We start from the raw sequence: 24,621 nt of genomic DNA, 5'->3' as shown, positions 1-24,621 counted from the left end.
TTCATATGGAAAAGTAAAGAGGAAACACGCTCATTACTAAATTGCTTGACTATAGCTGAGGAAGACATACATACCCCTCTGTGTAAAGCTGTACATCCCATGATGTCAACCGCATCTACATTTGCTTCCTTTTCAAGTAACAATGAAACAGCATCGATGTGTCCATATGCTACCGCAAGCATCAGTGGGGTTCTAGGGAGAGAGATAAATTAGGCTTTTTAGAAGAAGATTTAAAAAAAAAAAATTCATTACTTCCAGTGGGAGGATCTCCTCCCTCCCTCCCTGCCTCCCTGCCTCCCTCCCTGCCTCTTTCCCTTTCCCCCCTTTCCCCACCCCCCCTTCTTGACAGTTGCTTGATATTTTTAGTGCCCCCAACTTACTCTATGCTACTTGGAACAAGCTACCTCTGGTGTTTAATGGCCATGTGGAATGGTGTCAGTGGAATCCCATAATTTTCAAAAGTACATAGCATTTCTAAATATCAATTGAGTAGGGAGTGCATGCATGTAGGAGACCCTCTTGCTTCTACCAGAGTAGGTCTACTTTCATAGTTTTCTATGTTGGCATTTGCTCAATATTTCATTTGAACAAAGCTTCACTGCCTTACTGAAAAGTCTGACAAATATAGAGGAAAGAACAAAGCGCTGGAATCCAGGAGGGGACGTCCTGGGTCTGACTGCAACACTGACGCATGTGTCTGGTGTGAGTCCCCAGCGCTGTTTGCTCTGCATTTCCTGCTTGTCAGAGGAGACTGGGTGTAGGCACAGGCTAACAGATGGAAAGGGCTTTGGAAAAACAGACCCATGATTGAGGTAACTTCTCGAAGCCGTTGCCATTATTAACATTAAAATGGGAATGTAGCAGCTTCAAAAGAGGGTAAAATGGATAGAAAGAAGGAGAAAGGAGAACTATTTTTAAAAGGCCAGGATACATGGCCACAGACATGAAAAGTTGGCTCATTTTCATCAAGACACACACACAGCCTGCATACTTTTCTCGGATATGCTCTAGCACCAGGGCACCTCGTTATTCCAGGGTTCTCATGCAACCAATTTCACCCAAACACATACCTCCCAACCCAAAAGTCAGCCCTCCTAGCTTCTAAATCGGCCCATTACCCGCCGTGACTGCAACGTCCACCCCAGGCCGAGCGGGAAGTACTTACTGTCCTTTGGCATCTGTCACGTCAACCACTTCGGGGTTGTCTGCAATTTCTAGTAACAGCCGCAAACACAGCGTGTGACCATTAATTACTGAAAAAGAAAACAACAGACATTCTTTTAACAGCTCAGCACGATTACACACAGCCTTCCAAAGTGAAATCCACTTGGACTTCAAAGCGTCGGTTTCCAGCTGCCGCCGTCGCCAGGTTTCCAGGCGTTCGAGCTGGGGGCTCGTGCCGCGGCCTTCACCTTACCCGTCTCCTCCTGCCCTCCTCCCCGGGCGCTCTGGGCCTCACCCGACTTTCCCCTGGTTCGTGTACTGAGGGTTAATGTCCCTTAAAAGGGATGTCCTTTTGTTTTTAATCTGCTTGAATGGGATTGATAATTTCTCCCCAATTTCCAGTTATCTTTTTTGTTTCTCTGAGGGAGCCACCCAACACTACATAACCCTGTGTCCAGCCTGCCTTCAGACCTTTTTAAGAAGGAAGAGAGCACCAAACCCATCAGTAGATGAGTGGATAAAAAGCCGTGGAACATTTACACCATGGAATACTATGCAGCTGTAATAAAGAAGGATCTCCTACCCTTGGGGACAGTATGGATGGACCTGGAGAGTATTATGCTAAGGGAAATAAGCCAGGCAGAGGAAGACAAACATCACATGATCTCGCTTATACGTGGAATCTAAAGAACTTAATAAACGATGAACAGAACAGATTCAATGACATGGAAGCATGGATCAGACTGATGGATCTTAGAGGGAAGGAGGGGGGTGGGGGAGGTTAACCAAAGAATTTATATGCATATGTGCATAACCCAAGGACACAGACAATGGTGTGGTGAGGGGCTGGGGAGGGGGGGAGGGGTGAAAGGGGTCAAGCAGGAGAAAAAGGGACATCTGTGATATTTTAAATTAAAAAAATTTAAAAAATAATAAGGAAGAAGGGGCAGAAGAAGGGAGAGGAGGAAGAAGAGGGGAGCAGTAATAGGATGGGAGGAGTAGAGAGGAGGGGAGGGAAGGGGAGGAAGGGAAAGAAGGGGGGAGGAAGAAAGCAAACAGGTTCTGCTCTTTTCCCCCCTGGTCATTGTACATTCGGAGTAGACATTCAAGTAACAGTTCTGATTGATTAGCGGTGACTTAAAGCAAACCCTCAAGGCGGCAAGATGTACAGAAGCCATCGACTCACTGCTCATTGATTGACTGAGTAGACCTGCTGCCTGCGGCTGCACCTCTGTCCCCAAGTTCCTCAAACTACAGCCAATTGTTTCTCTGCCTGGCAGAGTCTCAAACATGCTGGGGGGGAGCACGCCATTGGCCTCACACCCCTGGATCCCTCCGTCCCCTGCCCTCCCCTCTCTTCCCCTGTGGAGGTCTTCCAGCCGCTTCCCAGGTGCTGCCTGGTCCTCACCCCTCATCACCCAGCGGTCGCAGTGGGGGCTGAAAATGGGCAGGACATGCAGCCAGGACACTGCTGTTGGCCTTGGCTGGCTAGGGTGCGCTACATGGACGTGCCGTGTGCACGTCAGGCACGAAGCCGCTTTTAGGAGTGGATGCTCTGGGCGCTGCCGAAGCCAACCTCCCAGGATGACGATGGGGGGCAGGGGGCAGGTAAGCTACTTTCTCCAGCTTGTTGAGTGCAACCCACAGCCTTACAACAGACATGGCTTTCTGCCGGGGGAGCAGGAAGAGAAAGAGCAATGTTTACATTTCCAAACGTGACCTCTCTCCTCTCTGAACAATGAGAACACTACAGAATACACTGCATTTACTTCGTTATGGCAGTGGAGAGGGAAGGGAATAGATGCAGCTATGCTAGGTTAATGAAGGCTCTTCTAAGAGCTGCACCATTTTACAGTCCTTTTTATTGCATGCCAGTCATGAGAGAATGCTAATTTAACAACTGACACAATTTTCAGGGACAATACATATTAGAATTAGCTCCCATTCATCGAAACCACTCAAATTAAGCACAGGAATAATGCCCACATTTTGTAGACCGCTGTATCCAGCTCATTCTCAACAATATCCCATTTATGTGTCTCAGGAGGAAATTTTGGGGACTGGGATGCAGGCAATGCATTGTTGTTGCTGTTGGTTTTTGTTTGTTTGTTTGAAACAGCACATAAAATCTGTTACCACTGGTAACTACTATTTTTAAGTAGTTTAATGTATCCTTAAAAGGAAATGATTAGCAGAGGACTGACAGCTAAATATTACAGGCAATGGGTTCATAAAGTGGAGGGAGGTACAGGGGAGGTTTGATGCCTCTTTCTATATCGACCTGACATTCCTTACATGCTCATAATCATAATAGTTCCAAGGATATTTGATTTTTGGCTAAACAGGAAAAGGAAAAAAATAATCCAAGTTCATATCACTCACCCACTGTGTTGGAGAGCAAACCAATATCTACAGCAGTGTGTGTGTGTGTGTGGGGAGGAGGGGTACTGCAGCTTTTTGAACTGAGCTAATAGCCCTCAGGTAAATATAAGTCCCCCTTACTGGAAAAGTGTAGCCAAACTAGAATTCTTGTTGGCTTCCCACCCACTACATTTCCCCCGATTGCCTGCTAGCAGAAAGATGCGGACATCTCCCTAGCTGTGCCCGGCCCAGTCCAGCTTTGTCTCAGACTAGCCCAGCCTCTCTCTCACGATCGGTGAAATTTTTCATGTTGCTCAACGACCACAACTGTCATTGCAGTTGACTGTACCAAAACCTCTCGTACCCACTCTTGCTCCTCACAGTATTCCCAGGATCTGTAAAAAACAAAGTAAGCTGGCCTTTCAAATGTGTTGGAAACGATTCTGGATCAGCAGATCCTCAGAGCACAGGCTAAAGCTTCCACACTGCGGACATTTTGTGGAGAACAGTCAAATGACAGCCTGTTATTAACCCAAGGACTTGAGGGAGAGCCACAAGGAGGGAGTCTTCTTGACCACGAGGGGGCTCCATTGGACCATCACCTACGCAACGGCGAAGGAGTGACGATTATTTTTTCATTGTTTACTTGTTTACAAGAGCGATCTTCCACAATGAAAACAGGAAGTACCTGATAACGAAAGCAGGATGCTTGCCTTAATGATAGGCAACCAATATTAAAAAGAAAGAAATTTGAACTTTAGAATAATACCAAGGATGTCTAGAATATCAAACTTTATAATAATACCAAAAAGACTAAATGTGATAGAAAATAAGAATTTACAATTTAACCAACCACTGCTGATCTCATGGCTAAAGTGTTTTTCCAGGAATAATTATTTCCAGGTAATTAGGCAACAGCCATGGTTTGTGTTTTTTTCTATTTCCATATTGTTTTCCTTCAGTGGTTTGGAAATTCAGGGATGTGGGTAGAAATACTTCTACAAAGCCTAACATTCTGAGAAAATTCTCCCAAGTAACAAGATCAGTAAGTCTTCTGAAAAGCATCTTCACTCCTATGCTTCCTCAACACACTCATTTAATGGTTTATGACAGTTATTTCTCATTATAGGACAATGTTTACTATCCTGATCAAAGGTAAATATCATTGAATTCTGACCGAAAAGAAATTTATGCCTTAGCTGAGCTAGAGACTCTCCACATTACCTTTCTATCTGTATATATGTCTAGCAGTGTCCTGATACAGTTCTATTTTATGTATATTAGAGAAAAATCCAGAAAAGGCAAATTACTTACTTTTTGATATATACATGCACTTTTTAAGAGTCTCTATTTTTACACTTGATGCATCAAGAATCAGAGCAAAAACTAAGAAGCATCATTTATGCTAGCAGAATGGTATACTGATTAGTTTGCTGTCTGACTGTCCCTTTTATGAAACATCATGAATTTTATTTTTTAAAATGCTGTGATTTTGTTCTATGTAACTTATCCAAAGATCACATCAGGCCTTGCCCTTTTTTTCCGAAAGTTTGTGATGGCTATTGGCCAAAGGTTCTGAACGCTCTTTTGAGTTAAGAAGATGATAGATGGAGCATGGAGGATTTTAGAGCTGGATTTATAGTACTGTACCCTATATGATTCTACAATAATGTACACATGTCATTATACATTTGTTCAAATTCATAGAATGTACAACACCAAGAGTGAGCCCTAATGTAAACTACAGGCTTGGGGTGAGACATATGTACTACTCTGGGGGGATGTTGATAATGGGAGAGGCTATGCGTGGGTGTGGGGGGAGCAGGAGATATATGGAAAATCTCTGAACCATCCTCTCAATTTTTTCTGTGAACCTAGAATTGATCTAAAAAATAAAGTCTTTAAAGAAGATGGCCAGAGCTCGCTTGGCCAGAGAACACCAATCATCTCAAAGTGGATATTAAGCATTTTGGAAGAGTGGGCATGTCTGATGTAGAAAGAAACCCTATTTAAAAATCAGGATAAAAGGAGATTCTGCCCTGAGCAGTGGTTTGAGTGTCAGCCTGTGGACCAAGGGGAGCAGGTTTGATTTCCGGTCAAGGGCACATACCTGGGTTGCTGGTTCAATCCCTGGCATGTGGGAGGCAACCAATAGATGTGTCTCTCTCACACTGATGTTTCTCTCTCTCTCTCTTTCCCTTCCACTCTCTCTAAAAATCAATGGAAAAAATATCCTCAGGTGAGGATTACCAACAACAACAAAAGATGCTGCTAACCTTTTACTCAGACTTACAAGTGGGCCGCAAAACTAGGGTAACTAGGCTCTTGACAAGACCCACCTGAGGCGTGAAGTGGGGTTCTTTTTGTCACATTGTCTTTCACCAAGATAGATGCACCCTGGTTGATAAGAGCTTCCACACATTCCGTGTGTCCCTTAAAGGCAGCCAGGTCCAGAGCAGTGCGGCCTTTCTCATCCCTGATGTCCAGGTCCACCAGTGACTGCAGAAGGACTTCCAAGGCTTGATGATGCCCATTGTAGGCCTGCAAAGAAGAAACCAACAACACAAATGCTCGCCCGCCTCAAATCCCACAACCATCCAAAAGAGGGGCTGGGCCTCCAAGGTCACGGAGAGAGGCCACCCCAAAGAGCATATCAGAAAGACACTTGGGATAATTCTGAAAACACAGAAAACCAAAGTTAGACTGAAAAATCATAATGCATGAAACTCAGTTATGTATGAATTCCTTCATGTCCTCTCTCTTTTGCCAAATAATCTGCCCCAAAGGCACTAAATGTACTAATGTATTCTTATATCTGTTGACCTACTAATCTAATAGAGACTGGTAGCTGAATTAATTAATATATTATTTTGTCTGTTCAGTCTAAACACATTGACATGATCAGAATATGTTTTTCAGGAGACTTTCCTGTTCAACCTGGAGAAAAAAGTTACAAAAAACGTGTGGTGTTCGTAATACAACAGAGGCATACAGTTACAGTTCAACATTTTAATTTCTAACCATGTGACCCTGAGTGAGTTTCCTAATTTCACTTAGTTTATTTCCTCACCTACAAAATGAGAGCAATAAAAGGTGCCTCCCAGGGAAGATGAGAAGAGATGAAATTGCGCAGGCTGTGCATAGCATCCTGTGCATTGTGGATGTTTCCTCCTCTCTCCTTTACTTCGTGATTATAAGGAAAACATAAAAAAAAGTATGGAAATATAGTCTATGTACCAGCACCACGTTTGGATTTATTATGAGGTCCTACACTATGTTAAGAGCCTTTATGCTACTAAAAAACAAAATCAAAAGTCTGAGAGATGATTTTTATTAAATCTATGAGGTAAAAAAATGTATATGTACACATAAGACAAAGGGCACTGAAATAAAGAAAAGGTTATAAGAATGTGGGGAGAAGGAAACAGGAGGAGGAAGGGAAATAGAGGGGGAGAGAGGAAAAGCCTGTCCCGAGGGCCTTCAGCAGCCAAAGTCCCCTCTTTTGTCGCCTGCCCTGCAGTGATTACTCAAGGCATAATTTATCTGAAAAAAGGCTTAGTATGGAAAAAGGCTAATTTCTTTAATATAAAAGAGATTTTACAAAACATTTTTAAAAACTAGAAAATGTGCAAAGGGCATAAAAAGGCAGCTCAAATAAAAAGAAATATAAAAGGTCAGTGAACTTATGAAAAAATTATGTATATTTTTATGGTACTATTTTTTGACTACCTGATTGCCAATAGTTAAGTTTGGTCATGTCCAGTATTAGTTAAGAACAGCGAAAAAAGCAATCTTACTCTCTGTTGGTGGGAATATAGATTGGTGTGACATTTGTGGAGAGCAATTTGACAAAAGCTATTTTTTAAAAAATCCAAAAAACTAAGTTGCAACAGTACATATAGCATGACTTCATTTATACAAAAAGCATATCCAGAGATACACATATTTATATATATGTATACTTCTGTATTTATAGCAAATTTCAGATTACAAGAGAAACAACCTCTACAAATGAGAGATAATGAACATATGGACTTTTTTCACCTTTTCTTTTTTAAATCGTTTGAATTTTTTCCTCTGAGTATATGTTTAAAACAATAACAGAGATTAGAGAAATTAAGAGGACTGACAGTTGTTTTAAAACTTTCCCATTACATTACTTTTTGTGAATGATTATGTTATTACGTTGTACATTAAACATATATATAAATATATATATATAATATGTATAACATAAACTCATATGCTAATGAATCCAAAATTTATATCCGAGTTCCAACTTCTTTTATTTCTACACCTGTACATTCAATTGCCTGTTGGTATTTCCACTTGAATGTCTAATATGTATCTTAAGCCTAACATGTCCCAGACCATATTCCTTTTTTTTTTTTAAATGTCTTTACTGATTCCAGCGAGAGGAAGGGAGAGGGAGAGAGAGAGATGGAAACATCAATGAGTCATTTATCGGCCACCTCCTGCACACCCTCTACTGGGGATCGAGCCACAATCTGGGCATGTGCCCTGATCCGGATTCGAACTTCGATCTCCTAGATCCTAGGTCGATGCTCAACCACTGAGCCATGCCGACCGGGCCCAGACCATATTCTTATTTTCGCTCCCAAAACTTGCTCCACCTGCAGCCTTCCCATGTCAGTGAGTGACAACTCTATTCTTATAGTTGCTCAGGCCCAAAACTTGGGAGTCATCTTTACCTTTCCCCTTAATCCCAGGGTTGCAGTCCTGCACCAGGGCTCTGGGACATCAGGGCAAGCGAGTGCTGAACAACAGCCTCTCTCCACCTTCACTCCCCCTCACCGACCCTGCCAGGCCCTGGTACAGCGATGTGTCTTCTGAGAGGAGGGGATACCTTTTGCTGACCATACAGAGATGTCATCAAGTTCTCAAGCACCTGGCAGGAAAATATCTACCCATCTCCCTTTTCTAATTCACACACAGGCACTGTATGACTGGTAGCAGCTCTCAAGGCCATGATCATCTGCCTCTAGTTGCGAGCCATGATCACCTCTATTCTTTCTTTAAAATATACCCAGAATCTATCCAGTTCTCACTATACCATGATCCTCTTTTTCCAGGATGATGGCAAAAGCTTCCCTTTCCATCATTTTCCCCCCTACAATCTACTGCTGACACAGCCATCAGATGAAATCTTCTAACACCCGAGTTAGACATATCACTCCTCGATGAAAACTAGCCTATGGCCTCTTCCCTCATTGATAATAAATTTCAAAACTCTCCATGACCATTCAGGCCCTTAGGCTTTGGCCTCCCTCGACCCAGATCATCAGCACATCCCCTCACTTACTCTGTTCTAGCCACACTATCCCCCACTATGGTTAAATACATGCATTTCCGCCTCTGGGCCATTGCATCTGAACTTTGTTTCCTCTGTCTGCAAAGCTCTTCCCCAGAGAGACACATGGCTTTCCTGGTGCTTCTGCTTCAAATAGCACCTTACCTGGAGGCTTCCCAGAGCAGCCTCCATCTCAACACACTCCCACTGTCCACCACACTGATCCTAGTTTATTCTATCTTCATAGCACTTTTTACAAAATTTTAAATACATAATATTAAAAACAAAGGTAGTAAAGAGTTCTCATCACAAGAAAAAAATGTTGCAACTATGTGTGGTGATGGATGTTAACAGACTTACTGTGGTAATCATTTTGCAGTATATACAAATATCAAATCACCATGCTGCATACCTGAAACTAACACAACGCTACATGTCAATTATAACTCAATAAAAAGCAAAACAAAGCAAAAAAAATACCCCAGGAAATAAATACTACTCAAAACGTATTGTTTCCTAATTATTTTACTAGACTTTACAATAATCTATATGTAGCACTTATTTAATTGTCACAGCAACCCATGGTTTGGGCACTATTGTTAGCCACATTTTACCTACGAGGACACAGAAGGGCAGAGCCATTACCCAGCCCTCCGTGGTCACACAGCCTTGCGTGGTGGAGCTGGGACCACTCAGACCCCAGAGCCTGGGCTGCAGCCCTTTCACGAGCTCCTATGGAAAGGGTGCAAAGGGGCCAAAAGGTATATGTTTCTTTAATTTTTTATTATAGGACATGTCCAACTATACAAAGAAGATAGGATAGGGCAATGAATTCCCACGTACCCATCACCTAGCCTCAGCCACTACCAACTCAGGCCATAGGTGATTTTAAGCGGCTGTGGTAACAGGAGCATCTACATGAGAGTTGTAAATCAGTTGATCTCCCCTTGGACTTGAGTCTGTGGCGTATTTGAAAACTGACTTTGCATAACACTTCCTCTCATTTTAAATTGTAATGGTAGCAACTAATTCAGCTTGTGTAGAAATTCTGACTTTACACCAAAGGGAAATGACTCCACATAGATAACAGCAGATTCTAGATGCTATTTGTAAACGGTGTTTCCTTCAGTGCCAGTTACTATTATGACAAAAATAGTGAACATTTTAATTTCTGTCATCAGGACAGCCTAAGGAAATAGAACCAGTAACTTAAAAACTGCATGCACATGTACAAAGCACAATATTGGGAAGGAAGCTGGTGTGAAGGCATCGGCACCTCAGAACAGCAGTCTCATCACAGGGCACTTAGTTGCTGACTTAAGAACCTACCTCCTCTAAAAGACCCCTTTAAACTTCACAACAAAAAACAAATCCATTGGCATGTGTCAGAGTCAAAGAGGCTTAATATCAAAACAAAATGGAGTGAACCCTGCTGGTGATTAGAAAAGCTTCAGAATTCCAATCCACATTTTCTTCTATACCAGGTGCTTGAAAATTCTCTTAGAGACAGAATTGTTGAAAGTCCAGGTATATCTGTAGAATCCTTCTTGTTTCTTCCTTTAGTCTAGTTCCGCAATTTTCAAAAGGTGTGCCACAAAAATGTCTAAAACATGCAATACCTAACTATTTAGTCAGGGGCATTGGTCTCTTTTCCCTTAAATTGTCAAATAAAAAAATAACAACAGCCAACACAACAATAGCCGACCAGTCCAAATGAATCAAAATTATACCTATTTTTTGGTCAGATGGGCAAGAAATATATTTTTTGATGTGCCACAGTATTTTAGTAATTAGTTTATGTGTGCCATGAGAGCTCTTGAATTTTAGTATGCATATGAATTACAATACAGAATTAAAGACATACAATTATGTACTAAACTTCAAGGGCAATACAAGGAGAATAATAAAGGTAACTTTGATTGTACAAGAACTTTCATTTACTTTCACACTTCATAGCTTAACCCTATGGAATTCTCTTTTAGGGTTAAATGCAAGATTCTGTCTTTAGGCAGTTATATGGCTTTCGGAGTGTATTTTAAAAAGTATACAATAAAACTTGAAACTCTTTGAAAGAGATGCAAATAGCCAGGAAAGGAGAACTTCCTCGTGTCAGGAGTACATGATGAAAACTGTCATATTTTTCTATTCCCATCTTAAACCAGGTGTTTTGTAGTAATTCCACAAATAATTTCTGAAAAAACTAAAGAGGAAGTAACACACGAAGAACAAATATGCTGGTTCAAAAAGCATGTAATATTTTTGCTTTCAGTAGACAACCCTGTTTAAGCCTTTGCTGGAAGGAGCAAACATTTTTTAAATTTGTTTTTGAAAATTCCTTAAATCTCATTAGGTAACAAATATTTTTAAAACATGATTAATTTCTTTGAACTTTTTAGACTGGAACTGAGGGCAAGAGGAGAAAGAATTTGGGATCTCCAAAGAATCCATTAAACAATGGGTCCATCTGGAAATCTCGACAGCTGGAGCCCTTCATTTGCATAGCCCTGCTTCTTGATTTAATTTTTTCAAGTGGTTGAAAATGCTTATGAAATTCACTGGGCTGATCACCCTGGAGACTTGAATCACTCAGCCAGGAAATGGTAACTCTAGGCAGGTCAGGTATCTTGTGGCACTCAAGGTCTGAGGGCATCTGGTTCCATTTCATTGCTAGAATGCTTCCACCTAAGAAATAATGTGCCTTGGGTTTTTATCAAGTTAATTGCTACAGAGGCCCCTGGAGAGGCTGATGAGCGTCCTTGTGGAGTTCTTGAAGCAAATAATATTTTTTAAAAGGATTAGTTAGCATTTAGAGGCAAGAATAAAATAGTTTGAGAAATAACCCACTGCCATCACCCTGGTCAAAGTCATCATCATCACTGTTTGCCTGGTTGTCTTCCTTCTGCTTTTGCTCTTTTATAATTTAAACTCAACGCACTTTAAAAACAGAAGTTATATCGTATCATCTGTCTCCTCAAACTTCTCCAAAAGGTTTCCTATTTTGCGCAGAGTACAAGTCAAAGTTCTTAAACGGAGTATGAGGCCCTCTGTGATGTGCCGAAGCCCTTGCACCGCTCCCTGCCCCTCCACCACATGCCAGGCCTCATCCCCTCGGCTCTCCTCCAGCCACAGCGGTTTTCTTGCTCTCCGCTAACCTGCCAAGCATGCTCTCCCCTTGGCACCTCTGCCTAGAACACTCTTCTGTCAGATATCAACATGGGTACCCCTAAGGTATCCGTTCAAATGTGAGATTCTGTGCTACATAAAATAGCACCCTGTCTGCCACCTCGATGCTCTCTGCCTCACTGATCCCGATTGTAGCACACGCAGTACTTACTGCCATCTGTCCTGCCACAATCACTTGCCTATTGTCTCTCCCAGACTGGAAACTGCACCAGGACAGAGCCTGGGTTTTGTTTAGTGCAACGTCTCCAGCTCCTGGAACCGTGCTTAATACATTCACAGTCAGTATATGCCAAATGAAAGAACGATCTTCATGTTAATGACAGTGACGATGAGGCTGGGTGACCGCACGCGTGCCAGGCGCTGCTCTAAGTGCTCTACGTGCATTACCTCACGCCATCCCCGCATCGGCCCTGGGAGAGAGGTACAGCAATTCTCCCCACACAGTGGGTGGAGAGCGGAGACGCGAGATCATACAACAAGCAACTAAATAAATTAACAAACAGGAAAGGTTTGGGGATCCTTAACTAGCTCACTGCTTTTAGTTTACAGGTGGGGAAACCATGTCCAGGTGAGCTGCTAATGAGAAGAGTGGTGGCTGGGACCCCCTCTCTCTATGTACTTCCCAGACCCCAGCCGGCTGCAGAGCCACCAAACCCAACTGTCGCCAGTGATATTGTAGCCCTTGTCTTTATATGACTGGAAACCCATAGAGCTTAGCAGAGCACCTGGCATACAATAAGCACGAAACAATAATTTTTTTAAAATGAATGAGAGATGATAGAATTTCTGGAAGCTAAGAAAGTCTCTCCTCAGATTAGCAGTAGGCCTGGCGATGCAATCAACCCCACCTTCAAAGGGCATCAGGATTCTATCTGAGAAAACCTTTCAAATAAGCCTCTGTAGGGGCAGCTCAGCTTTGGGGTAACTTCTCCAGACACAGCCCATGGAAGGTTGGGCAGACATTTCAGGGAGCAACCTTTAGAGCAACCAATACTAAAAGCTAACTGGTATAAATTTTTTTACAAAAACTTTACAGTAGTATCCCACTATCCATCCACCTTTTCCATTCCAAATCCATCTCTAAGAACAAAGATTTATGCATATTTTTAACCTGATTTCACTGGCCTCATGTGTCCCAGTGGCTGCAGCTGGGATTGGAACTTAAAGCAGTCTTTCTCCTCACGGCCTGAGCCTTCGCCCACGCGCTGTTTTCATTATTAGTTATTTCTGCATTACTATGCTTCCATTTTAAGAGTGGCCTAGTTTTAGGAACGTTTAGGTTCCTTCTGTAACAAGCAAAGTTGCCCACAGCATCTCACTTACAGCTAAGTGGAGCGGACTCTTGGTAGCACCGGAATCGGATTCTTCAAAACCACTGTTGGTTCTTTCCAGAAGCTGTGGAGATGAAAGGAAAACAACAGTACATAAGTGCAGTTTGCAAAAGAAATCCTACTTTATGGATATTAGTGTTAGCATAAAGGAGGAAAGAAGTGTCAGAAACTTACGAAATTATGCAACTTATCAGCAATATAAGCAATGGGATATAGCAAAACACAGTATTTCAACTTCTAGACTGTCTTAGTATTTGGTTTTTTTAAAAAGGCTTTCATGCTTCAAGAGGTGCTCAGCCTCACCAATCCAGAAAAATAATGCATGTTAAGTCCAGATGGTAGTAATGAAGAAATTACAATGCCTAGTTTATTCCATTATCAAACACACATTTACTGGAGATAATGTTGTAAAAGACGCAAGAAGCTCCTGTCCTCATGGAGCTTACACTGTAGAAAAGAAATCCAGACAAATTCACAAATAAAAAATATCTGGTGTTGATAAATGCTATAACGAAAATGAAACAGTGAGATGAGTTCAGAGTGACTGGGAAGTTACTTTACAGCCGATGGTCAGGGAAGGCCTCTCGGTTAAAGTCAGACCTGAATAAAAAGAAGAATTACACCAAGTGAAGCTGTGGCAAGAGAGGGTTCTGGGAGGAGGGAGTAGTCAGTGCAAACCCATGAAGAGGGGACGAACATGGTGAGTTCGAGGAACAGAAAGGATAGTGTGACCAGGGCACAATGTTGGCGAGGGTATCAGGAAAAAGATTCTCAGGGAGTCCTGGCGGAAAAACAAATTATTAAGACATTTCTAGGCAATTTGTGCATACCTTTAACCCCAGGAATTAATTTCCAATAAATAATTACACAGTGCACAATGATGCATGTATAAAGAAATTTATTCATTCAACAGATATTTAATAAGTGATCACCAATGTTCTCAGACACTGTCCCATGCACTGAGGATTCAATAATAAATATTTTAAAAATCCATTTTTCTCATAGGGAGTGGGCAGACAATAAAAGAAAGAAGTTTTGTAGTTAATTAGAAAATGGTAGGTGCTATGGAGAAAAATAAAACAGAAAGGGAGAGTTTGGAGGGCTGGAGGGGAGGTCAGTTTGCAACTTAAAATAGGGTGAACCAGAGAAGGTCTTACTGAGCAGATGACACAGCGAAGTCTTGAGGACAATGGGAGAAACTTGTGGATAGCTGGGAGAAGAGCATTCCAAGGGGCCAGCAACTGCCAAGTCCCTTAGGAACAGGTGTGCTTAAGAACATCAAGGAGGCTGAAGCAAAGTGAGCAAGAGTGAGAATGACAGAAAAAGAAATCAGAGAGATGGTGGTAGTGCGGGGGGTGGGGGTGTCATAAAGAGCCTTCTGGGTTGTAAGAATTTTTACTTTTATCTTGGGTGAGATGGAATTTCACTGGAGGGTTTTGAGCAGAGGGGTGACATGTTCTAACTTTTAGGGAGGGCACAGAGACCACTGATGAGCTGGGGCAACATCCAAGAGTGAAATCAGTGTCTTGGAGCAGTGGAAAGCAGTAGAGATGGAGAGAAGCAGTTGGATTGTGGTTATTTTGGAGATAGAATAAACTGGATTTGCTGACGGACTGAATGTGAAAGAAGGAGAAATAAATAAGTCAGGAATGCCTCCTAGAATTCTGTCCTAAGCAAATGGAAGGATGAAGGTTCTAGAACTGAGATGGAGAAGGCTGAGTGGAGTAGATGTAGTGGGAAAGACCAGAAGTTCAGTTTTGGAAATGTTAAATTTGAGATGTTTTCAGAACATCCAAAGGTACATGTTGACCAGGCAACTGTTGGGTATGGAATTCAGGGTACTGAAAGCTATAAAATTGGATGAGATGAAAGACTGAATCCAGGGGCACCCAACATTAAGAGCTGGAGAGATGAGGTGGAGCCAGCAAGGAGACTTAGACTGAGCAGGTGAACTAGAAGGGACACCAGGAGAGCATGGGGTTGTGGAAACCACGTGAAGAGGGAGTTTCAATGAGAGGATGAGTAGTCATGTCAAAAGTCCTGATAGCTCAAGTAAAATGAGGCCTGATAATTGACCACTGAGTTTAGCAACATGGAGGCTATCGGTGACTCTGCTAGGAGCAATTAATCAAAGCACTGTTTATATGAAAAAAATAGGAAAAAAGTAAATAGCCATGCGGATGAGGGGAAATGAGACCACTCAATACACTAGGAAGCAAAACTTCCTAAAATCCGCTTTATCCATTTTTCTCCCTGAAAATCTCAAACTTGTCAAGGGGAAAAGCCATATTTGTGGAATTATACCATTTCCATTTTTAAAAATTGCACTGGCATGACTATAAATGCAGAAAAAAAGCCTGGAAACACATGCCCTAAAACGTTTAACACAATAACCTGAATGTGGGATTATATATGATTTTTATTTTCTTTTTTATCTATCCTGATTTTTTGCAGTGAGTGTGTAGTTTTCATAATCAGAAAAGCACTGAAGCTCTTTCTATTTGGGAAAAAAAAGCTATTGACCTTCTTTTTCATTCAATAAATGATGTCCACAGACCCCCCCAGATAGGTCCAAAACTCTTTTCTAGTCAGTACATGTGGAACAAAATGTTTGGATCCTTTAGTAGATCAAATAACAGTGTAAAACTTACCACCTAAAGGCACACAATTTCAAGTTTTCAGATAATACAACACAAAAAATGAAATTGGAAGTAAGAGACATTTTATGTTTGTTTCATTAGTGTGAGAACAGAATATGGCACTTAAACAACCTAGGGTATGTTGGAATAATGAGAAAAAATTTAATTTTAACTTCAAAGCAAATAACTTTAAAACCAGTCTGCCTTATATAGTGGAAATAAAAGTAGCTTTAACTGCTTGAAAAGGCTAGTTCTTTGCTTTGTTTTACAACATCACCACCTGCAAGACTTCCTGGAACTGACAGTGTGCACCAACTCCAAATCTGGTCCTGGAATGAACTTTTAATCAAAGAAACACAGAACTGTTTCCACCATTATCACAAACACGATGAACAGAGGTAAGAAGACAATATATTGTTTATAGCCACAAATTAGGCATGTTCCCAGGTTTGCTGTGGAGTATGATTTTCCACACATATACTCTGATCATACAAATAGCATGTGATGTTTTATTTCAACCACTCACCAAATATTCACGGAGAATCCCTGTTCAGGACTCTGGGATAGGCATCCAGATTCAACTGTCAGTGAACATACATGGTCATCGACCCAAGAGAAGAGCTTAGAAACTAGTGGGGAACCACTGAAGTTAACAGGTAATGAAAACAGGGAGGCAGGAGCTAGCACACAAAATGCTACGGGAGCACAAACAGATACCTGACATAGCCTTGGGAGTCAGAGAAGACTCCTCTGTAAAGGAAGGTCTGGGCTGAGACCTGGATGGTAGGAGTCAGCCCGGCAAGGAGACAAGAGAAATTCCAGGCAGAAGGAAGACAGTGTGAGAGCAGTGGGTGCAACGAATTGGAAAGGCGTTAACTTCAGTAAGGCAAGAAGAGCACCCAGGGGCGAGGGAAAAGTGAGGAGCAACGAGGCTGGAACGTAAGCAGAGGGTAGGTTAGCTATAGGGTGATCATACCGTTACTGTGCAATCCAGGATATTTTTAAGACTGATAATTGTGCTGGGACAGCAGTTGTGGACCAGGGCATTAAATAGGGATAATCATTCAGAGTCGCTGAAGTGCTTTCAAGCAGGGAAGAGGCATGATCCTCATCAGATTCTTGGAATTCATAAAAATCACCCTGGTTGCAGTGCGGAAAATGAACCCCGGTGCTGCTGGGGGTGGGGAATGCACCCTAGAAGCAGGGAGATCAGTGAGGATATTTCAACTATGGGGCTTCTGACCTGTGAATTATTAAGTTGGTAAGAACTGATGGGGGTCTAAACTGCAGAAGAGGCCGTGGAAGTGGAAGTTGGTGGGTGTAGTCAGGAGTTTCATTCACTCCTTCATTCATTCATTCAGTAATTATTTTTGGAGCACTGTGCTAGGCACTGACATTTTCAGTTCTATAATGGGCCCTAACCACATGAAACTTATAGCCTAGGAGGTGTAATGTTCACATTCATTCATTGAGCTGTGGAGGAAGGGGAAAAGGGTAGAGTCAAGGATGATACCCTGTTTTCTAGCTCTGGTAACAGGGTGAATGGTGATGCCTCCTCTAAGGTAAGAAACAAAGAGAAAACAGAGATCAGGGGAAAGAAAGATGTGTTGGGTGTTGTGGAACATTCAAGAGGAGATGTGCAGTGGACAGATGTCCAGTGAAGCCTAGAAGGGAGATGTGGGCTAGAGTAATGGATCTGGGAGTCATCAGCAGTGCGGATACATGAAGCCCCCCCGTGGATGAGACTGTCCTGGGGAATGTGTAACGAGAGAAGGGAAAGGGGTACAGGGCATAGGCCTCCGGGCCCCTGGTGTTTAAGGGTTTGGAGAGGAAGGGAATCTGCATGTGGGGCTGTGAGGACACAGAGGGGCAGGAGAAAAACCAGGAGAGTAAGGTGATTATGGTGAGGTGGCCGGGGCAGCCACGATTACCGTGATACGAAGGTGGTGGTGATAAGTGATGATGATGAAGGTTCTCACTGACAACGGCCAGAAGTTATTAAGCATTTACTATGAGCCAAGCATTCTACTAGGGGCCTTCATGGATCACCTCAATCTATCCTCAAGTAATCCATTAAGTGATCTACTCAAGTTCACACACCCTGTAGAGGACAGATCAGGGCCCCTTACTACCCCACACAGCAACGCCTTCCTGGCAACTAATAAGCTGCAACTTTCCCCTGAGGTTTCCAAAAAAGCAGCAGGGGTGAGCGTAGAAAACAAGGAGATATTTTGGTTTTGGTTTTTAAGTATGTGGGTCCTTTTACGTCTCTAATTTCAACAATTTTCTTTTCTTTGAGATTGCCTTCACTTCCTAAGGAGTGGTGAGTACCCGTCTTAGTTACACAGCAAGCACAGGAGGCGTTAATGGGAATCTAGCTCCTCTGGGTGCCCCTCTTCCCTCAGTGAGTCTTTTCGTTAGGAAGACAGTGTGAAAAAGTGGGGAGAAAAACCATTTGCAAGTCATTCAAAACTGAATTACATTTAGACTTCACTTTTCTTTCTAACTTAAAATTTCATCCTAAACATATCAAGTCCAGGGGATGAAGCAGATCCGCAGCCCTGTGCAGACACTGCCCTCTGCATAAGCATCTCGGGAGGGAGTTCGGGGGCCAGAGAGAGCCTGGCCCCCGTGCAAACGCGCAGCTCAGCTCGCGGTCGGCGGCATTACTGCAAGAGAGCACTGCTGTGCAGAGCTCAGCCTCGGCCGACCTTGTCAAAATCAGAAATGCAGTGGTGCTTTTGAAACGCAGTTAGAGCTAAGAATACACGCCAAGAAGCAGCACTGAAAAAAGCAATGAGTGGTGCCTATAAAGCTTGTAGTTATAAATCAAAAACTACAATTTGATATGCATAATCTAAAGCAGACTAACTATATAACTTTCTCTCTTTTAAGACTACTTCCAGTTAATATATCCTCAGGTTTATCATCACCATTTACCCAACCCATTCATTCACACACTAGTTTTCACACTGAATTACACTCACGAATCTAACGTACACGTCCAGTATGTCACCACAGGCTTCTATTGGTACAATAAAAACCTGCACTCATTCCGAGGATTGACTTGGTCCTCTGCCTAAACAATCTGTTAAAATGGCTACTTTAATAAAGCCTTTATCTAGATGACTTAATCCTATTCCTTGTCATCTCCCAAATCCCAGAATTGCTTCTTTTCCCAATTGACCAATCATTTATGAAGTTTATATGGGGAGTGTAGCACTGCTCGACCCTCTCTCTTCCCTCGCAGCCTCCTACAACCTTGCATTTGCCAAGGTGTTCCTGGGTGAAAAACCAGAAGGGTTGGGATTAAAGCCATTTCCAACCTCCCACTGACAAATAATGATGGGCCCCAGAAGTGACTGAGAGAAAGGAAGCTAGGATGAGAGCAAGCAGACTTTTAAACTGTTTTATTAGTGAAATGTGCACTCTCTGCTTCAATGGGGAGGGAGGAGGAGATGGGGATTGTATTCTCTGTGATTCTAGGGGCCTGAGAAAATGATTGCATTTGAGATTATTACAAGTTAGAGGACATTTTTCTGATTCTGGAGGGTGTTTCCGCAGGATTAGTGGGCTCACACAAAGAACATCGCGAGGTCTTGGATTTAAAAGCAGCAAAGATAACAGAAGGACAAGTTTAAGTTTAAGGCTTTCTCTACAAAGTGAATCTGTGATAACAAAATCAAGGATAAATATAAACTCAGTGGTAATCCAACTGGCTGCTGGGTTAAAAAAAACCCACAGTAATCTTGTCCAAAACTGTCAGGAAACATAAATATTACACTTGAACTAGAAACCCAAGCTCAGACTGTAAAAACAGAAATGTGCAGCCTGTGGGCCTGTGAGGTAACCCTCGCCTGCCTGCCTCCCCCCCCCCCCCCCCCCCCTTGGCGATGGTTAGACTCTGGCTACACAGCTCATTTCCACAAGTTAGGAGAGAGAGGAGGAGCTAGAAAACCAATCAGAAAATACCCATGGGGACCACGTAAAGGAGGTGCTCTAAGAAAAGGTTGAAAAATGGATTTATTTATATTTTAGCAGTGAGGACTAAGAGGACATTTATAAGTCTTCAAGTCTGTGAAAGGTTGGAGGCAGGCCAGGGCCCCCTGGAAAGCTGGAACCTCTGTAAGAAATTCTATTTCACATTCCACTTGTCTGTGCTTGAGAATGAAATGCTATGTGGGCAACCTCAAGGCCACTCCCGAGTCCACTGTGCTGAGAGCTGGCTCTGGCTCAGTCCTCAAGGGAGTGCTGGGTCTGCAGAAGTTTCAGACCACCTAGCCTGTGTCAATACACTCCATGCAGACGCTCTCAGGGGCCTGGGATAGAGCTCGGGGGGAGGGGGAGGTCCCACAGGCCTTTCAGTCTCAGAATTGCTAAGATGTTCCAGGCCACACTGGACCTCAATGGACCCCAGGCCTTTGGGCCTCCCCCAAATAAACTAGCTTCTCCAGGATGCCTCATCAGTCACAGCAGTGACTGTCTGTTGTTGCTCATGACTCTGCTCACATCCGTTCACAGCTATTAGAAGAAGCTGTCTTGCTTGAAATTGTTATTAACAACAATTACCAGAAACTCAGTGGTTTCTAGAAATGTATGAACCTAATCTAATTTCTGCCTCCCCCCACAATTCCATAAGACAGGAATCATTAACTTTCTACACTTGTGTAAATCAAGGTCTATGCAACTTTAAAAGGAGATAATATGAATTAAGGACGGTGCTACTAGAAGCTTAGCTAGATTAAGTTTCCCTTTCTTCTTGGGAGCTGATATTGATTGCTCTGCTTATCTCCTCCCTCCAGTGTATAGTCAGTTCCTGGTAATTTCCTTGCCAATTAAAAGGCAGAAGAGCCTGTAGTATGTATAAGGAAGGCTAATGAAACCTGCTGTGAAGATAAAGCCAAATACAAGATACAAAATGCATAGTGTTCAAAGATATCTTGCAAGAACCTGAAAAATGGTCATATATTTTAGCCCTGGCCGGTGTGGCTCAGTTGGTTGGGTGTCATCCCGTGCACTGAAAGGCTGCCAGTTGGATTTCCTCCAGGGCACATGCCCAGGTTATGGGTTTGATCCCCAATAGGGGGTGTGCAGGAGACAGTCAATCGATGTTTCGCTCTCACATAGATGTTTCTTTTCCTCCCTCTCCCTTCCTCTCTCTCTAAAAAAAGACAATAGAAATATGTTTTTTAAATGTTCACACACTTTGACCCATAAACCTACTTCAGGGACTCTATCCTGAGAAAGTGTTAAGCCTAAAGCCATTTAATAGTAAAATAGTGTAAATAATCTAAATAGTAGAAGAATGTCTAAGTTATGATTGACCCAATAATTGAACATTATTTAAATTAATATGTGTTTACCAAGAGTTCTTAATTTTCATATTTTATGGGGGGGGAAATCAATGTACAAAATTTATTTAGTATTATCATATATGTGTGAAAAATAAAATATATGAGGAGACTAGAAGGAAATACACCAAAAGGTTAATAATGATTACTTTAGGGTGGCAGGCTTTGGTGTTTGATTTGTTTCCACTTTTCTACATCTTCCAAACTTTCTACAACAAATATAGATTATTCTAGTAAAGAATAAGATAAATTTCTGTTTAAAAGTGAGAGGGTTGAGCTAGATGATTTCCAAGGTCCCTTTAGCTATATTTTACATGGTATCCAGCCAGAATTTAATACCATTCTGGTCAGTATTACTGTTGGCTGCACGCATTTCTTCATGGACATTAAACTGCAAATTCCTTAGGGGTAGGGACTACCTGTACCATGTAGCATGCAGTCAATAAATGTTTGTTGAATTTAATTTAAATCTGATAAATGAGTGAGAGAGCATTAGTGGAATTAACTACAGAGTGGTAACATATTTTCTTACCTGTTTTGACAGTGCGGAACTATCAAACACATTAGTATCTTATATTGTACGTGGATTTTTCCCTTTACAACAATCTGAAAACATATTCATTGCTACATTGAAAAAATAACCAACCAACCCACCAGCAAAGCAAACAAATAAACAAACCTGACCTTTCACAGAACATGGTTTTTTAACTGAAAAATGCTCTAGGATAAGTGTCTTTCTAAACCACGTCAGTTTGCTGTTATGAATCATATAACTCATCATGAGGGGACCCTCTGTTCCTCTGTCATAAGGTACTAAAGAAGACTAATAGCAAATTAAATTTTGATATGACCAATGGACCAATACTACAAAGAAGGAGAGATACTAGTAAAAGAATTCTAGACACATTTTCTGGTGGTAGATACCTAAATCAGTCCAGAAAAAGCAAGGCTATATGTTTCTGAAACAGGAGAATACTATGATTCTTCCCCTCTTGCCACAGGCACTCCAGATGAGGGAGGGTACTGACTCTGAAGAAATAAGTCACTATCTTTGGGGTTAAGGCACCATGGTCGCTGAAAACACAAGGACTGATCAAGTCTAGAGGAAGCCAAAACTGATTAGGGAGGGGACACTGAATCTGGCTTCATTCTTTTGTGTGAGTGTTGAGCCAGAAGAGGAAAGGAATGTTCGTGTCTTGGAGACAGGATAAACTAGAGAAATAGCTGAAAAGGGTCACTATGAAAATCTCTGAGGGAACACAAAGAGGCTGTAGCCATCAGCAAATTCCAGATACAAAGTGTATGCCTTGGTTGCTGATACCAGCAAAGTATGCCTTGGGGACCCTTAATATATCTACCGAGGATGTGATTATGAGTGCTGCAGGTCCTCTTGGATCTGGCAACAACTGTTAAAAGGAAATTTCAATACAACAAAAAAAACCTTGGCTATTTCCTTGATATTCATAGGAAAGGATTTAGCCTTGACCACACCTGTTTACCTCCTGAATTTTGCAGAGTAATTCAGGAGTTAAGTTCTCCCTTCTGCTTCAGCAATGAGTTCAACATAGTGTACTCTATCAGTGGAAGAGTCACCTGATTCTCTTTTATTCTGTTTTTCTCTTTGGATCCCTGTATTATGCACACGTGTGTGTGTGAAGGGGCAGGGGAGAAGACAAAAGCAAAAGGTCTGCTAATCAACCATTATCATACATGGGTAACATAACTTTAGGAAAAAGAACAAGAGGGATAAATATCAAGAAGTATTTTATATTTATGGATTCCCTACTGTTAGGAAAAATGAGCCAAAATTTGTAAATAATACAACGAGGATAATTCTGTGTCCTTTTAAAATCATACTGAGCATTGTTTTAATAACTCCATCCAAGGATTAATGTTTTAGTATAATGTTAATTAAGGACTCAGTCTCTATGAATTTACACATTAACTTGTAGGTTTGTTTCCAGCAGAGACCCATAGTATTTCTGTGTGGTAGAAAAGGTAAGTCCAGAGGTTACAGCTTATGGCCCTTTAGGATGTTAACCAGTTTTATATCTAACCCAGCAATCTTATTAGAATATTACTTCATCAAAGCTCCTATAAATGCTCTATGCCTCAAGTGCTTCTTGAATAAAGTTTAGCATATCACAAAGTCCATCATTACCTAAAACAATCTTTAACACACATCCCTCCTCTCTTTGTATGAGAGTCTTGTTTAAATTTTTTAAGAAGTATATACTTTGACATCACCCATCAGCTCCAGTTAATGCAAGACCTAAAAGTCTTAAATATCCTTTGGAAACGCCTATCACTCTCTCTTCCCCCTGCCCCATTGTTCCACAGCCGACTCTTTTCATGGGAACATTGAGAGAACCTGAGAAGGGGCCTTCCTTTCTTTCCAAAGGGATTTGTGCAGATACAGGGCACAGAGCTATGCTATCCCAAGATTAGAATATCAATCCCACTGGATTTCCAGTGAACTCTTCTCAGGCTCTGAGACTCAGAAATGGGCTCTTCTCCCTTCTTCATGTGTCTACTTTATGCAGAGAATGATGGTAATGGCCAAGAACTTTTCATATGCGTTGAAGGCCTTATGGTCTGCACTTGCTCATCTGTCTCCCAGGAACCAACAGGAGCTGCCAGATACCAACATTGCTCCACTTCTTGCCTCCATTCTAAGAGGTGAGGTTTGCCTTAGAGTGCTCAGTTCATTCAGCACAGTTCGGGGAGATCTGACAGTGTAGCATCTCTTCTCCCTTTCTGGCCTCCTTCCCTATTTCGACTCCCTAACAGAAATGAAGGGAACCTTACCCCAGCCAGATGCCTACAGGACTTAAATCTCAGATCACCTACAGCCCAAGAGGCAGACCTCTCTCCCCTCCCCCATTTCACCTTACTTCAGAAGTAAATCTCACTGCAGAAGAAAATGAAATACACAAGAAAGCACAGATCATTTATGATTGAAAACAAGGGCACAGTAATTTCATTTAAGCTAAATAAGATAATTCAAAGAATTGTTTCTCTCAGAGCTCATAAAACTTCATTTCATTAAATCATGTTTTCATTTATGTAAGATGACTGTTATGCCATAGTTATTTTATTGATACAGAAAACAGAAAAATGTTTTCAGATTTTGAAAAGATAAAACAATAAAAAATAATGTGATGCAACTATGATACTCCAAAGCCCATTTTCTTATATGTGTGTGTGTCAATTTAAAAAATGGTTTCTTCTAAGGGTCTTTCTACTGCAGACCCACCTTAGCCACACTCTACCCTGATAAG

The 24,621-nt window shown here is 41.8% G+C and overlaps 1 protein-coding gene across 2 annotated transcripts in view; it reads right to left on the bottom strand.

The window, feature by feature from the left end:
* The window catches only part of ANKRD44 (ankyrin repeat domain 44), a 153,024-nt gene that overhangs the window by 22,787 nt on the left and 105,616 nt on the right, over positions 1-24,621 (bottom strand). For both annotated transcript variants that reach the window (XM_016219539.2, XM_016219604.2), the window contains exons 16-19: positions 13,343-13,414; positions 5,865-6,066; positions 1,166-1,253; positions 75-192 (exon numbers count right to left, since the gene is read on the bottom strand). In XM_016219539.2, coding sequence (XP_016075025.2) covers positions 75-192; positions 1,166-1,253; positions 5,865-6,066; positions 13,343-13,414 — 480 coding nt within the window. The remainder of the gene's footprint in view (positions 1-74; positions 193-1,165; positions 1,254-5,864; positions 6,067-13,342; positions 13,415-24,621) is intronic.

This window comes from Miniopterus natalensis, chromosome 8 (genome assembly GCF_054644295.1).
Source record: "Miniopterus natalensis isolate mMinNat1 chromosome 8, mMinNat1.hap1, whole genome shotgun sequence".
Classification (NCBI taxonomy): domain Eukaryota; kingdom Metazoa; phylum Chordata; class Mammalia; order Chiroptera; family Miniopteridae; genus Miniopterus; species Miniopterus natalensis.
The sequence above is the reverse complement of the archived record's forward strand: the minus strand, read 5'-3'. Positions and strand labels throughout refer to the sequence as shown.